The sequence below is a fragment of the Malus domestica genome, chromosome 03, assembly GCF_042453785.1.
Source record: "Malus domestica chromosome 03, GDT2T_hap1".
Taxonomy (NCBI): domain Eukaryota; kingdom Viridiplantae; phylum Streptophyta; class Magnoliopsida; order Rosales; family Rosaceae; genus Malus; species Malus domestica.
Genome location: NC_091663.1, coordinates 8,570,747 through 8,587,108, shown reverse-complemented (window position 1 = coordinate 8,587,108; position 16,362 = coordinate 8,570,747). Strand labels below are relative to the sequence as shown.

General features: G+C 37.3%; 2 protein-coding genes across 3 annotated transcripts; one reads left to right on the top strand and one right to left on the bottom strand.

Annotated features, from left to right (window-relative positions):
* Positions 1 to 3,843: 3,843 nt before the first annotated feature.
* LOC103421472 (methyl-CpG-binding domain-containing protein 7-like) lies at positions 3,844 to 6,825 on the bottom strand. 2 transcript variants are annotated; one of them, XM_008359515.4, is made up of 5 exons: positions 6,519 to 6,825; positions 5,305 to 5,463; positions 5,062 to 5,169; positions 4,373 to 4,492; positions 3,844 to 4,276 (listed from the first exon to the last, which is right to left on the bottom strand). In XM_008359515.4, exons 1-5 carry the CDS (start codon positions 6,717 to 6,719, stop codon positions 3,986 to 3,988), a joined length of 879 nt encoding a protein of 292 aa, XP_008357737.1. In that variant the 5' UTR covers positions 6,720 to 6,825; the 3' UTR covers positions 3,844 to 3,985. The 2 variants fall into 2 exon arrangements, with proteins under 2 accessions (XP_008357737.1, XP_008357745.1); XM_008359523.4 differs by having other exon boundaries at positions 5,344 to 5,463; positions 6,519 to 6,794.
* Positions 6,826 to 15,349: 8,524 nt separating this feature from the next.
* Positions 15,350 to 15,871, top strand: LOC103421489 (zinc finger protein ZAT12). The gene has a single exon (XM_008359530.4). It carries the CDS (start codon positions 15,350 to 15,352, stop codon positions 15,869 to 15,871), a length of 522 nt encoding a protein of 173 aa, XP_008357752.1.
* The last annotated feature ends 491 nt before the right edge of the window (positions 15,872 to 16,362 follow it).

The window sequence follows — 16,362 nt, the reverse complement described above, 5'->3', positions numbered from 1 at the left end:
TTCCACCTCTTCCGTGCAGTTTCAACCTGCCCAAATTTCCCATACAATCCAATAAGTGAATTACCTACAAACACATCTAATGCATACCCACATTCAATCACATCTCCATGAACCTCCAATCACGAGCAAACCCACAAGCCTTAATCACAAAAGGGAAAGTAAAATGATCGGGTCTAACACCCACGTCCCATATTTTACTGTACAAAGCAATGGCTTTGTTATACAGGCCATTGTCAACGAAGCCTCTGATCATGACATTCCAGAGGAAGACGTCAGAGGCAGAGGAGATGGCGAAGAAGAGGGTGTAAGCGTGAGAGGGGGAGCCTAAAGAGGCGTAGTGGGCGATAAGGTTGGTGCAGAGGAAGAGGTTGAGGGTGTAAGCGTGAGATGACGTCAATCAAGCTGTCCGATTGCTCAATCGATTTTGGGCTGGCCTGGAGACCAGCTTGGGCTGGGTGCCAGCCTATCTACTGGGCTGGAGTGAAAAACCTAGGTGCCGGCTTATCAGTTCCTCGGTGAAACTGCTTTTAGAGCAAGTCAACCCCTAGGGACTTTGTGCCTAGCCCATTTATTCACTCCAGTGAACAGTAATAAACTTCAATGAACAGTAATAGGCTAATGCATCTCCACCCCTAAAAAAATGCGCTGACACCCAGCCCATTTAAAATATTTTTAAATTTTTTCTAAAAGAATAAAAAAATAAAATAGTTTTAATTTCGGATAGGATTTTTAACCAATCTCGTCACGCCACGTGTTATTATCCGAACGTACTATTTTGTGAATAGATTTCTGCTAAGATTTTCAATCAATCCTAATGCGCCACGTGTCACTTCCGTTTTACAATAATTTAGCCAAGATTTCGATAAGATTTTCAAACAATCACATGCCACGTGTCATTATCCGAACGTACTATTTTGTGGATAGATTTCCGATAAGATTTTCAACCAATCCTGACGCACCACGTGTCACTTCCGGTTTCTAATAATTTAGCCAATATTTCGATAAGATTTTCAACCAAACACGTAGTGCCACGTGGCATTGTCCAGAACCTCATCCTTTCTTTTTTTGTCCATATAAACCCTACATCCTTACATCCATCCTCACACCAAGCTCAATCCTTCTTTTTAGCTCAGAATCCTTGTTCATCGTTTTCAAATCTTAAGTTCTTATTACAATGTCTTCTTCAAGGAGAGTGTATAAACAGTTGCAGGAGCAACAGAAAAAGTTGTTGGCACAACAGGCATAATTGGCCAATCTCGAGGAAGGTGGAGGTGGAGGTGGAGATGAGGCTTTCTTCATGGAAGAGGATGAGGATGATCACCATAGAAGGCAGAGGGCCTCACATTCCCGCCGTGTCATGGAAGCCGTGGGTCAAATAGCCAAACTTAGACGTGTTGCAAACCTCGATAGAAAAAGGGAAAGACGAGGTAAAGATCTCTTGGAAGATTATTTTATTCACAATAGCATATTCCCTGATCATGTTTTTAGACGTCGTTTTAGAATGCAACGAAATTTGTTCGACAAAATCATGAGTGTTATTTGCAACCATCATCCATACTTTGTGCAAAAAGATGATGCTTTTTATGTTCTAGGTCTTCTTCCCGAGCAAAAAATTACGGCTGTCTTGCGAATGCTTGCATATGAAGCTACATTTTTAGTGTAGTCATTTTTGTAAGAACTACCTTTTTTAGTGTAGTCAATTTTGGAAGAACTGCCTTTTTTCTTTGATGCATTTTTACCTTGAGGCCTGAGGGACTGACAAGTCGATTGGGCCTCAGGCACTTGTTCAAGTGTCCCTTCCGTGTCTTGAAATGTGTCGGCTTCTTGTTCGGCTGTGTCTGGTTCTGGTGAACTATGTAGACCCATGTCATGCATGATAACTTCTGGACCGGTTGCCAAAATTTTGTATTTAGGGCAATCTTTGACAATTTCCCAACATTCCCATTTGTTGAATGATTTGTTTTGGTTCTTTGAATTGTAGAATGCTTGAGCTTGTACTGTCTATAAAAATATGGGATAAGATAGTGTTAAAAAATGCGATTGTAACATAAATAAATAAATTAAAATATTGATGCGGGTGGAATGCATATAAATTACATAAAAATGACATAAGAAATTAAATAAAAATCACATAAGAAATTAAATAAATTAAAATTTTGAAGCGGGTGGAATGCATATAAAAATTACATACGAAATTAAATAAATTAAAATATTGATGTGGGTGGAATGCATATAAATAAATAAAAATATTGTCACCTGATCCGCTAAACTTGTCCCACTACGCAGGTTACCGGAAGCATGAGAGATGGCGTTTTTCCAACAAGTAAAGGATGCATTGAGTTTTTTCCAACGACCTTGAAGACCTTGACTAGTTCTGGCGTCTTTTCCATGTACACCGCAAAACACTTTTGTAATTTTACTCTACATTTCTCGCTTATCCATCTCATTACCCGTAATCGGGTCATGAGTAGTGTGAACCCAACATTCACACAACGTAACATCTTCAATGAGCTTCCACGAAGACATTTTTTTCTCTTAAAATGTAGAAAATATTGAAATGTAGTATAGAAAGTGTAGAAAATATTGAAATGTGGTGTAAGGTGGAAGATGAGGGTTAGGTATTTATAGAAAAAAAATAGTAACTTTTTTAAAATTTTACTGTATTTAAAAAAAAAAAGTTTATGTATTTTTTATAATTTTTAATTAATTTTAATGTAGTTAATTAATCTGAACCGTTGGATTTGAAAAATATTCAAATCCAAGAGCCAAGGAGCCAAGGATCTGCCACGTGGCCAAGGGTTATAAATATGACTGTTGGGCCCTTTTTTTGTGGGGGGGAAACGTGGATCGTTGATCTATGATCGTACGGTCCAGTTTAAAAGTAAAATTAAATTTTTTTTTTACCGTTGGAAATCCAACAGTCTAGAAAAACTAGTCATTGGAAATCCAATGGCTCTGAGCATGCCACGTCGCTGACTGCATCTTAAGCACAAGTGGGCTGACAGCGCCTGCCCCCTTGTCCCTTACTCGAGGCCACGTGCGAGTGCCATGCACGCGCCAGCCAAATAGGCCGACTCTTGGGTTTGTCAAAAATGGGTTGGTCTGTTGCCTGGCTTGGGCTGGGTGCCAGGCAACTTTATAGGCTGGAGTAAATGGACTGACCCTCAGCTTGCTATTTGGACTGGGTGCTGGGCAATGTTGGCTCTGGTGGACATGCTCTTAGTAGATAGAGTCTTCCTTTTGAACTCATTGCATTCTGATTCAAAGCCTCAATATAGCTTATAGTAACATTATCGTTGGTATGTAAAAGAACAGATTGCTTAAGGGGAGGGATCCCCATTTTTTTTTAAAAATAGGGACAAGCTCCCCACCGTTAGATTTAACTCTAATGAAATTGTGTGGTTAAGATTGTGTACAATTTCATTAAAGTTAAATCCAACGGTAGGGAGCTTGTCCCTATTTTTTTTGAAAAAAATGGGGATCCCTCCCTTTAAGCAATCTGCATAAAAGAATATAGCCACTTGACGAAACTTTGATGTGAATTTGAGCCGCACTCATTAGTTTGACCTTCACATTGTAACCTGATTACATTCAACCGTATTACGAATCATTGTCTCCTACATGATACATTTTAAGTAGCTTAGATCTTCCTGTTAAATTCACATGGATTTTTTAGCACACATTCAATCGTTAAATTCAACCGTACTCTAAAATTTTATGTTCGTGTTTACATTATCATTTAGCTACTACTTGTTTGATTGTTGGGTCGTGTTTGGGCCTCCAAATCTTGGTTTGCTCTTCACTGAGAGATTTCTGAGGCCTATGCTCATCGGCACTACAAGGTTTACGTCAAAAGACTTGCGAGATGATCGCTATTGATAAACCTCCAAGAAAAAAGGATCCCTCAAAACTTAGGGGACTGGCATCTGAAGTAAATAAACAAACAAAATGATACAGAAGTTCCACTTAGCAGAACAGTTGTAACTTATAGAATTGGTGCACTGATATTTCCACCAGAGAGGGATGATTTGAAACTCTCGGACCAGCTCTGCTTTACAGAATCCGGGACCTTAGAATCGTCAATGACGGGATTCCACATATTCCCTCCAGGACGACGGAGGACCCATTTAACTTTTGCCGGTGGCCTGCCAAAATTGAGCTCGGAGGGTCTATCATTCTCACCGGAAATATTTCTTTTCAGAGAACTAGAACCAACATTCTGGGGCTCGCTTTCAGCCGAACTTTTTGTCTTCTGATGGCAAGAGCCACTCGATATCTGAAACACAATACTGGACAAGATCAAGGACCACAGAGGAGCGGATTGATAAACTTTCGTTTGATCAGTAATTGGAAAAAGAAATAAAAAACATACACTAGACTTGGTGGCAGGCATCAATGCCTTGAGTGGAACTTCTTCATTTGCTTCTGTTAGGTATCTCTCAACTGCTACTAGCGAACGGAACTGCCTTCCAGTAACTGGCTCGATATAAGTCTGCAGAAAACAAAAAAATTATCATGTTTTTGAAGTGCAGTGTGCTAATTTATGAATATGTGAACGCTGTTCGTAAATGTTCTCTTTTAGAGAAATGAATCGTCTAAAATATATTTCACAATGTCAATATGGCCATGCTCATTCAGTAAAAAGAGGAAAGAAATCTTGAGCATAGCACATCTCAGAGACTCAGACCATAATTTTCCCAATCTTCTATTCCCCTCGAATCCTTTTGCCAACTTCTTTCGATCCATTCTCGCCAATCTCTCTTATTTTGACATTTTCAATATACAATAACAACCAATTTGTACATTGAACGTAATTTACAGTTGTTAAGGCAATACGTTTTGGTTAAGTCGCTGACCCGAAAGAGGGATCAGATTTATATAAAGATACCATCTGTACATGAACATGCAAAGTCCATACGTATGCATGTCACGAAACATGCATTTGTGCAATTTCACCCCATGTTGCAGAATGCACATATTTTCAGCAACTACAAGCTAGATATACCCTTTCTACAACATAGAAGAGAGAAACCGCCAAAATTTAAAACGTAAGATTGGTACCTTGTCTATGACACGAGACTTCCTTCGTGGCTTTTCCTCAATTTCCCAACCATCAGGTAGTTTAAAGGATGAAGAAGTTCTCCTGGTGGTGCATGGTGTAATTTGCTTCTGCAGATTGACATTGGCAATGAGGAATAGAGGTACTTCTAAATCTAATCTACGCACACAAATTGTATCAATGGACAAAATTCAATAAGCTTTGCGTAATCAAAGTAAATTCGGGAATCATATGATTCAGATTACATGTTTTGGATTGACAACTTTTTGGATCCTAGAACTCACAAGGCATTCACTGCCTGGTTTTAATCTCTTGGTAAATGTTTCGGTTTGCCCTTCAGTTAGGTATCTCTGTACAGCAGGCAGTGAACGAAACCTCAGTCCCGTATCAGCCTCAATGTAATACTGCAAAATTACAAGAAAGTTCTGAGACCTGAACTAGAACTACTTCAAAACATAATAATGAATTTTCACAAAGAAGAAATCGTAAATGTAAATACGCGGCAGGAGCAGATTTGTACAATGTACTTGTTGGAGAGTCGGAATTTTGAATCTGCATGTATATTCTTGCTTATCATAGTAATTGTAGATAACATAAAGTTTCATTTCAAAAATACTCAAAGCAGCCATTTGTATATTAATGCAAGAAAATAAGATCAAGATATTCGGATTAAGTTATTGTTTTCGGAGAAGACCATAACGATGAACCAAGTGAAAGCCACAATGCCAGCAACAAAACCAGATACATGTGCAACATTAAAAAATAAAAATCATAAGAAGTTCAAAAGCATTATTTATTGTTTACTGATCAAAGAGCATGTGCAACAACGATTTAAAAATAGGATTCTTATCGCAATCGTCTTGACATTTGACGAAATTGAAGTTCCCACATTGACGTGATAGGGCATAAATTATGGGCGACATTAATAACTTTGAAACACGAGAAACTAAAGTGATGAATTCCTCAAGCATCAAGACCATTTAGGATAAAAATCCTTTAAAATATTGGAATTAATAGATTCCCTTAAACATTTACTGGGTTTTAACTTTTAACAAAGACCTAGATTTTCTTATGCATAAAAGAAGAAATCTTGACTGTTTCCAATCATTTTCCTTTTTTTTTTTTTTTCAGATATTCAAATGGAGTCCGGTAAGAGTAAATCTAGTCCAATGCCAATCATGAAACTTTATTAACCCCAAACAATTAACCCCCTCAAGCTCTCCAATTTTTCGCTTCCAACGAGAAATTCCCACAAAACCATAACATGCCATATGAATTTCAAGATCAGTAAAAAAAACACTGCAAAAATCCCAACAACAAAAAAGAACCCAGGCATTAACGCAAACACATAGCAAAATGTAAGCATCCACACATCAAAAATACATGCATGCAATCAAAATCCATGCATTCAGATAATATACATTCATAGGAGTCCACATTTGAACAAGTTTAGAGAGACCCTGTCGATTTTGCCGGGGTTGCAAATGTTGCTGAGGGGACGGCGCTTTTCCTCAACGAACCAATCATCGGGGAGTCTGAAGGGTGATGTGGTGACCAATTGCAATTGCCTTTTGCAATTGAAGGGTTCTTCGTGTTCTTCCGCCGGCCTCATTGTCCGAAGAGGAACTGTCTGCGACTCTGACGATTTTCCCTTCTTCATGGACAGTGTTTGCTTGGGGTAGGGTTAAAGACTGTCGCTCAGTAGAGCCCTCCTCTTTTGGTAAAAGCCACTCTGCAGCTTGACCGATTGAGTTCCCCACTGTTCCAAAATTTTTAGGTTGAAGTGCGGATTTAGTTTTTGAATTATTAAAATTAAGTTTTTGGTAGAATAAGTCCCTAATTTCCTTAAAAATTGCTATTTTCATTTTTACTATTATCTTCAAGCTATTTTATCTAGTTTTTCGACAATTTAAGTTACTTGACACACTTTAAAGTGTAATACCATCATTTTCTTGCTATGAGCCCTTACCATTTCATATAGGTTGTGAATCTAAAGTCTAATTTGCTCTCTAAAGTTAACTCCATACACTATTTTTTATAATAAAATTATCAATCTACCCTCCAATGTGCATCACATGCAAGTAATGTGATTTAAATTGACGAAAAATTAAATATAGTAACTTCAAATTTAATATTAGAGATGTAATTAACAGATTTTTATAATTCAATGATTGATTTTTCTGAAAAAATAGTTTGGGGACCTAATTTTCACTCAGTGATAATTCAGAGACTAAATTGACAATTCACCCTTTTTTTTTATTCTCATACATATGTATACTTAATGTAATCAATGATTCACTTTGATTTATTCAATTTAATGACCATAAATTAAAAGTAATGTGTGAGAAATTAAAAATAATGTGTGAAAACTGAGAACCACATCTCAAATGGAAATCTAGTTTGCAAAATATTGTGTGGTTGGAATTAGGAATTTCTTGACTCAATGGGTGTGGCATGCCAAACACATGTTTCAATAAAAAATTTAAATTTTTTTATATAACTATATTCTTTTTAACAGATTATACAACTACATTCTACTTAGGACAAAATATATATTCTATGCAACGAGACGATGATTGAATTAGGCTACGCAACGGTCTATCTATAGATATTAAAGTATCAAACTCAACAAATATATTATGTTCTCGTTATGTATGTGAATCAAACTTGATATTTTTCACTTACAAGTGAAGATATGCAAAAGAGACTCATAAAGGCAAGTTCGGGTTGATCCCACAAAATCATGAGAAAGGTAGCTCTAAGTAAAATAAAATAATATACTGGTGTAATCTTATGAATCACCACCATATCGTATTATTTGTCATCATGTTTCAAGATAATTTATTTTGGTGAATTTTTGTAAGAGTGTTAGTCTATTTCAAATCTCAATAGATTAAATTGTGCACCATATCAAAGTAAGTGGCTAGCAACGTATGATGAACCCAATAACCGGTTAGCACCTCAACGTTATTGTTGCAATAAATATGGTATACAACATGTGGGTAACATGTTTTTGGTGTATTTAAGAGTTTTGTATACAAGACAATGTTGAGTAACGATTGGTTGCATTTTATATGCACTGGTCCACATCCTCTTATTTTAATGTTTGGTAGTTGAATAGAAACAAAGAAATGAAAAATCAGAATAAAAGAGAAGTACAAAACTGTAGTGTGGAAAATAGTAATACTATCCTACGCTGGATTGTAAATCTCTGCATTTACAAATGGTGCATTTAGATGCATTTTTTTAAAGGTAAATTAATGAAAATGGTTATAAAACTTTGAGTTTTAACGATAAGGACAAAATAAAGGGTAAAATGAATAGTAACAAAATTGATTTTTTAGTGTAAAAATATGATTTTCGTTAAAATGAACAGTACTGGGAGCTTTTCGTTAAAGTTCCCTTTTTTAAAAGGAAAATGGGATACGATGAGTGTATTTGATCAATCAACAAAACAAATCTCAAATTTTAAATTTATCGAGTGAGAATCAAAATGATGGTATGCTCACCACCACTTAAGGGTGGTGAGCAAAGATGCTGCCGTTACATTTACTATAATCTAGTGATTAAAGTTTAGGATAAATCTCAGTTTATTACCCTCAAGTTTCGTGGTTTTCAACATTTAGTATATGAACTTTTTTTCGTCCCAGAGTCATACCTAAAGTGTTAATTTTGGGACAGTCTCATACATCCGTTAGTCTGGTTGTTAAGTCTTCAATTAACTGATGACGTGGCGTCCATCACCCACCCCACCTTCCCCTTCCCTGATACCCACCCGCCACCATCCATATTCCCTTTTCCCCAAAACACCCCAAACAACCCTCCTTCCCTTCTCTCCACGGCCGACGCCCAGAATGCGAACCCAGATTAGGAAACCCCGTTTGCCGTAAGCTCTTGTTCGAGTCACAACTTACGCCGCTATCTCTCCGGAGAAGATGACGGAGTTTCTCGATTTGGATGAGAGCTTGGCGCACGCACAGGCCGACCCGCCTCTAGAGAAGTTTGATTTCATAGTGCAGCCGAGGATCAACAGAATCGAGAGGACATTTAATCCCTATTCTTCTGCGTGCTCTCTCTCTCTCTCTTTCTCTCTCTCTCTCAAAAGTCTCTGTTTCATCTCAGCGTCAAAACCCAAGCATTAGGAGAAAGCAACTTTGAAGGTATTTCTCAGTTCTCGATATTAAAAACACTACTTTATTCTTCATTTCACTTCTTGTTTTGATTTTTAATGTTTGTTGGTGTTAAATCTGAGAAACCCATTTTCTATGTTGAGTTGTTGTGCTGCTTTGCCCTAGGAATTTTATCGTTTCCTGCAACAAATGAATATTGTCTGTTTGATCTCTATGCAAATGTGAGGAAAGAAACCAACTTTTGTCCTCAATTTTGAATTTCAACATTGAAGACTAAGAGATGCAGAAAAGTTTTGACATTTATGATTATTATAGCCGTCCAAAATGCTTAAAAACTTTTGTCCTCTAATCTCTTGTTTGAGATTAATCTCATGCTTGAGCCCTCTGACCTCCTTGCTCCGTGGCAATGCAGACTGGCAAAAATGCACAACCTTTACTCACATCGAGAAAACACTCCCAACAGGATTACTTGCTCAAAAATCGAAGAGGCACCACTCTTCGAATCTCGAGAGCCAGACTCCCACCATGATTGCTTTCTCAAAAATCGAAGAGGCACCGTTCTCCGAATCTCGATAGCCAGACTCCCACCAGGATTGCTTTCTCAAAAATCGAAGAGGCACCGCTCTCCGAATCTCAAGAGTCAAACTCCCACCATGATTGCTTTCTCAAAAATCGAAGGGGCATTGTTATTCGAATCTCGAAAGCCAAACTCACAACATGATTGCTTTCTCAAAAATCGAATAGGCACCGCTATCTAAATCTCGAGAGCCAAATCCCCAATAGGATTCCTTGTTAAAAATTTGAAGAGGCAACGCTCTCTGAATCTCGAGAGCCAGATCCCCAACAGGATTGCTTGTTAGAAAACCGAAGAAGCATCATTCCCTGAACTTCAAGGGCCAGATTTCCTTGGATAAAATTTATCTGCAATCTTCACACGCAACATCAGCTTTCCAGATACCACAGACCACTTTTTCAAAGTGCTCTGACAAAGTTAAAACACGTGAATCTTGCAGCTTCCACTACATTGTTATGACCAAGAAGGATAAAGGAACAACGTTACTGCTCGCTGTTGGGACAATTCATATACATGTTGACCTCCATCATCCACAGCCAAGCAGACCTGCAAATAAAAAAAAAATGCTCGACTTTTTTTCATATCGGAGATGGCACTCTAAGCAGAGTCTCTTGAAATACTCAGCTTATTTTCTCCCCGATAATACCTCTGCAAACAAGCTACACCAGAGCAAGAATATCTCATATCATCAGGGTAAAAAGCAAGAGTATCTCATATCATGCTTTTTCCCTGTCTTTTCCTTTGCCCTTGTTCTTACCTGCAAGACAAAAAGAAAGAGAGCAATCAGTCAACACTTGGAATCAAGCTTCCAATCAGGAACTGACTGCCTGAAACCCCTTGCCTGATTACTTACTTGGCATTGCTCTCGAGTACTCATCTTCAACATCTTGTGCTTCCATAAAAGATACCATATCTGTCTGAGGAACAGATAGGGCAAGTGAGAAGAATACAAGGAAGCATGTGGAGACAAGCGCAACAGAACACGTGTCGAAGCATCTATTACTTTGTCAATAGCAAAAGTATCTTATATCATCAAGGTCAAACGAACTCTTGATTTGATGGACTTGTTTTGACCCTCAAATTCTTGAGTCAGCCTTATTCTCTGGAGGAAACCAGAAAACCCTCCAGCTCAATTCAAGAATAAGCATGTGGAAAGTTACTTCTTCAAAAGCAAAAGTATCTCATATCATCTCTTCTCATTTTTCTTCTCTTTATCCTTCCTACTGCCTGCAAGATAGGGAGAATGAGAACAATCAGCCGGAACTCGAAATCAAACTTATGATCTGGGACTGATTGTTAAGAGCTCTGATTGCTTACCTTGTCTGTCACCTCTTTCGGCAGATCTCCTAGTTCGGCGACTTGGGGGACTCCTACTACATGGTTTGTATCGCGTTTGACCAAGCCTAAAACTACAAGTAAGCTTCAAGTGATATTGATACATTACCTTGTGCATCTCTACCGGTTAAAGATACCACCCTTGAATGGAGGAAAAGTACTTCCAGAGAAGATGCCACATCTACCTATGAGACAGATAAGGCAAGTGAAAACGATATCACACTTCGGTACTTAGAAGTTTCATGATTACTCAGCGGCTTGGATCTTGCAAGTCCCCAACCGAGGAGTTTCCCTTACTCGGGAACTTAGGGGAGCACTATTTGTACCATACTTAACCAATCTTGAAAATACCGAGCACCGGTCAACGTTATACCATCAAGGACCCATAAGAGTTTCCCTCCAACCATGAGGCCAATCACAGCGCAACACGTGTCAACACCAAGAGGCCAATCGCATGGCGACATGTGTCAACATCAAAGGCCAATCACAGCATGACACATGGCTAGGCCAGAACAAAGCTAGAAACTCTCTTATATAAAAGGAGATCATTCTCCCACAATAATCCTTAATGTCATTTGTACTAAATCATTCACTAGTACTCACTAAATGATAGATTGAACCTATGTACTTGTGTAAACTCTTCACAATTAATGAGAACTCTTCTACTCCATGGATGTAGCCAATTTGAGTGAACCACGTACATCTTGTGTTTGCTTCCCTGTCTCTATCCATTTACATACTTATCTACACTAGTGACCGGAGCAATCTAGCGAAAGTCACAAACTTGACACTTTCTGTTGTACCAAAGTCCTCACCGATTTTGTACATCAACAATAATTATAATTATTTGATGAAAATCCAAAGGTCTAAGATCCTTGGTCAGGATGATCCTCTCCTTAAACTCAGGAGAATATCAAATTCCCAACTATATGGGGATGAGGAGAAAATTATAATAAACTATTTTATGATAAGATAACTTTTGTTTTGGAAAACATAAGAAAATTATTAAAAAGTGTCACGTCTATATCTCGAGATAAACGCAATGACATTAAAATATAATGATATCATAAATAAGATGCGTATAAGCCTGTGAATGATTTTTTATTAGAGAAACCTTTATCCCACAGATTGAATTTTTAAGCTTGGAACTGATTCCCTTGTGAAAGAGGTTGAAACGGATAGCCAACTATATAAGCATTGAAAGATCTAGAAGGTTTGAACACCAAAATCTCTATGGCCGCTGGCTTTAAAAGACGCAGAACATGACCCGCGACAGGATTAAAATAATCCTGTGTCCTTGCCAATGTAAATACTAACCGGCCAATGTGCGGCTTACTGTGTATCTTTGTAGGAGAGATTTTTCAATGTGATCGTCACACGAGGTGGTACATTACGTGTTTTTATATAAATAGTGAGTTGTGTGTGTTAAAATGTTAATAACTTAAAAATTAAAATTTTCTACTACTTACATAAAAACATGTGGTGTACTATCTGTGTTCCTGTCATAACTAAAAATTTCTCTCTTTGTAGGTGTAAAATGAAGCACGTTTTATCAAAACCACATTTAATAAAGCAAATCATCAAAAGAATAGTCTAAAGAGCAGAGTTAGAAATTTTTATGACGTTGATTATAATTTTTCTTTTTTCTGTCTATTATGCGTGATTTAGCAACTTTCTTTGTCTCAAGAGTTGTTAAGGCAGGATGGGCCAATTTTTAGTTTGATGGAATTAACTTCTTAAGAACTAGCACTAAAATCTTAATTAACTTGGAGCTCACCCTAGCTTTGGCTCCGCCCTAGAGTGTGGAGTTTCTAGATATTGTTTCTAGTAGATGAATACATTACACGCTAAGTTTACAGTTCAAGTATTTAAAAATAGTTATCCTTGTACGAACCAATGTGCTCGGTTTTCTCATCTATCCACAGTGCTTGAATAGAAAAGAAAAACATATATGTTTGATGTAAAACTAATTAAAAAGGAACAATGAAGATGACACATGAAAAATCTAAAGAAGGTCTAAAACTAATTCAAAAATCAACAAATCAACAAATCAACAAATCGTACGGACTTTGAATGAAAAGAACAAGGAGTGCCATCCGTACTCGTGAAGCTAACCTTTTTGGAAAAGGAAAGTTCATTCCACAGCCAATTATGCTTAATACTTTTCTTATCTTTGACCGAATTGGTGAGTACAGCACACCTAACTAACACATGTCCAACTATTCTCTTCAAATGTTTTTGAGTGATTGATTTGTTTAACCAACAAAATAAGGTATGACTTATGGTGATGATCGAGTAATAAGGGAGTAAAACAACTAACATGCACGTCATACCGTTAGGATTCTAGAATATACATTTTGATACGTTTTCGTAAGACTAATTTGTTTCAACGATACAACAACAATCTTTTATATGTTACCTAAAAGATTATATCTACCAAAAATCATCCAAATATAAAATCATATAACTGTTGAATTAAATTTAGTAGTGTTTTTTTTAAACTGTATTGATCAATTTTCTTCACTACAAATAAATGTTTTAATGGTTTTGAGTTTGTTTCATATTTTGCAAGGATGACCTACGAAAATGTACTAAAATATAGAAGGCTTGGATCATTGAAATTCACATACAAAATGAATGACAAAATGTGTGTCAAAAATGTGTTTCTTCCTAATCATGTATATATGATATAATATAATATAATATGATAGAATATAATATAATATAATATGATATTATATGATGTATATGAATAGTAATGACCGCTTAAACTATATATGGTATATGAAATATGAAAATAAATTGTGAAAAAGGAAGAACCGAAGAAGAACCCTGAAGCAGGAAGGAAAATACTCAATTGTGAGTGAATGGTGAGGTAAGTGATAAAGCAAATTAAGAAAACTTATTAGGAAAGGCATGAACGATGTCATGACATAAAATAATGGTGTGAAAGTAGGAAGCACACACTGAAGGCACATCGCAAATACAACTGTGGATGTTGATGGACCGCGTATGGTTTCCAGTAAGCCAATTGGCGTTAACTTACCAACATTAGTAGGACTAAATACTACCTGGCATGCAAGTTTCTCCGTCGTAGTCGGTTAGTTTTGTGTATTCTTCCACAGGCAGCTCCTTTTCTTCTGTTGACTCGCTTGTTCTTTAAGAATTTTAGTTGCTTTCACACGAACCTCCCCTCTACTCAACAAAACGCGCTGTGATATCTAGATTTTTTTTATCACATATGTGAAAAGGACTAACTGGATTAGAAAATGTAAAAAGTAAACAAAATTATGTTGGATAGAGATTCCACGTTCAAAGGACAAGAAGCTAGCTTGGTCTCATGACGCCAAAAAATATGATCACATAATCTTATTATTCTTGGTTAATATATAGATTGAGATGTATTAATTTTATCGTCCACATAATTTGTTTTCTCCGTGTCTTTATAAAAATTTCTCTTTTTTATAGTTTGATTTATTTTTTTTTACAAGTGATGTTACGAAAACTATAATAGAGACAAAGTTGCCGATACAAGTAGGTCTCACTATTATTAAGAATACAATGTAATCTAATAAAATAGGTTATTTAACGAGAATAACTTATATAGCACGAGTATACAGCATGGTGATGTCCCTTATTAATTAGACATGTGTAAAAAAGTTTGTTGTGTATCCTTAATCCATTGGCATAGAACGCATGAAAGTTATTCTCCATTGTAACATTTTCCTTTTCTAATTGATGGCAATCATCATAAGCATAATCTATGCGAAAATAAATGCAGAAACCCAATGGAAATTACGAAAAAGAAGACTAGTTTTAGTTTGACACGCGCCTTGGATGCGTGTGGCCATGGATACCGAGTAAATCAAATCTAGAAACGGTCGGATTACTCAACCCACTCCCACCGGTCGCCTAAAACGACCCCTTCAGGAAGCTTTACTCCAGCAACGCGGTGACGCAATCGGACCCCAACACTGACGGCGCTAATCGAAACTGCTCCGTTACTTAGCCAGCAAGACTTACACCACTTCGATTATTCCGTACACGAAAAGTCAGCAAAACATATCAGATATCTCCCCCCTATAAATACACCACCTCGAGCATCTTCAAGAACAACCTTAAAACTCTCGAAAACACACACACAAATCTCATCCACTTCCAAATCTTTCCTTTCCAGCTTACTTCTTCGCTTTACTCCTGCGAGCTGAACCCTAAACCCGAATCTTAAACCCTAATCGACCGTCATCAGCCATGAAGAGAAGCAGGCAAGACGAGACCTTAGACATGGTCAATTGTCTAATGCTTTTATCCAAGGTAGGGGAACCCGATTCCTCCCCCATCAAATACGAAAACTCGAAAAATGACCGAGTTTTCGTGTGCAAGACGTGTGATCGGGAGTTCCCGTCGTTCCAAGCCCTCGGAGGCCACAGGGCGAGTCACAAGAAGCCGAAGCTAATGCCCGGTGGGGCTGTTGACCTTTTACATTTGGCGGAGTTCCCGGGGTCGCCGGTGAAGCCCAAGAAGCATGAGTGCCCGATCTGCGGGCTTGAGTTCACGGTCGGACAGGCGCTTGGGGGACACATGAGGAGACATAGGGACGTCATCCAAGCTGCGGCTGTTCGAGCTCAGCCGTCGCCGCCGATGCCTGTTTTGAAGAAGTCAAATAGTAGCAAAAGGGTGTCGTGTTTGAATATGGAGTTGAATTTGGATCTGCATTTGGCACCACCGGGTCATCACCAATACGATTTGACGAAGCTGCAGATGATTTCTTGATTTGTTACATGTTTAATTTATATTTATCTCCTTCGACTGGCGTCAACAGATAGATTTAGTTTTGATGTATACTTATTCGTACAGATCATAGTCTTTTTATCTTTTATTTTTTAATTCGATGTTTATATTGAAACATGGTGGAGATGAATTTATTGGATTTTTTTTTGGGAACATATTCTTAATTTTATGAGATTTTGTATTCGATATTTCGTATTACTTACGCCATATTTGCATTTAAAAAACATATTATATGTTTATAATTACGATGATATATCTTTATACTTGTCACTTGATAAATATCAGAAAAGAGTTCGAGTAATATTAAAAAAATAACAAATAAAAAGAGTTCAAATAGAAAATGAATAAGTATTGTAGTAGGTCAGCTCTTAACTTTACGTCGTAGGGATTGTCGACAAAGATGGCCACTCGATCGATAGGCAAAAGTTTGGGGAAGGGGTTTGAATTTTTTAATATTATTGTCAGGTATTTTA

Bases quoted from the DNA above. Each gene is read 5' to 3' on its own strand.
- LOC103421472 (XM_008359515.4), bottom strand. From the start codon at position 6,719: ATGAAGAAGGGAAAATCGTCAGAGTCGCAGACAGTTCCTCTTCGGACA. The intron at 5,464-6,518 runs GTCTCTCTAAAC...GTAATTTTGCAG, and splicing joins ACCCCGGCAAAATCGACAGG to TATTACATTGAGGCTGATAC. The intron at 4,493-5,061 runs GTACCAATCTTA...TGTTTTCTGCAG, and splicing joins AGTCTCGTGTCATAGACAAG to ACTTATATCGAGCCAGTTAC.
- LOC103421489 (XM_008359530.4), top strand. From the start codon at position 15,350: ATGAAGAGAAGCAGGCAAGACGAGACCTTAGACATGGTCAATTGTCTA.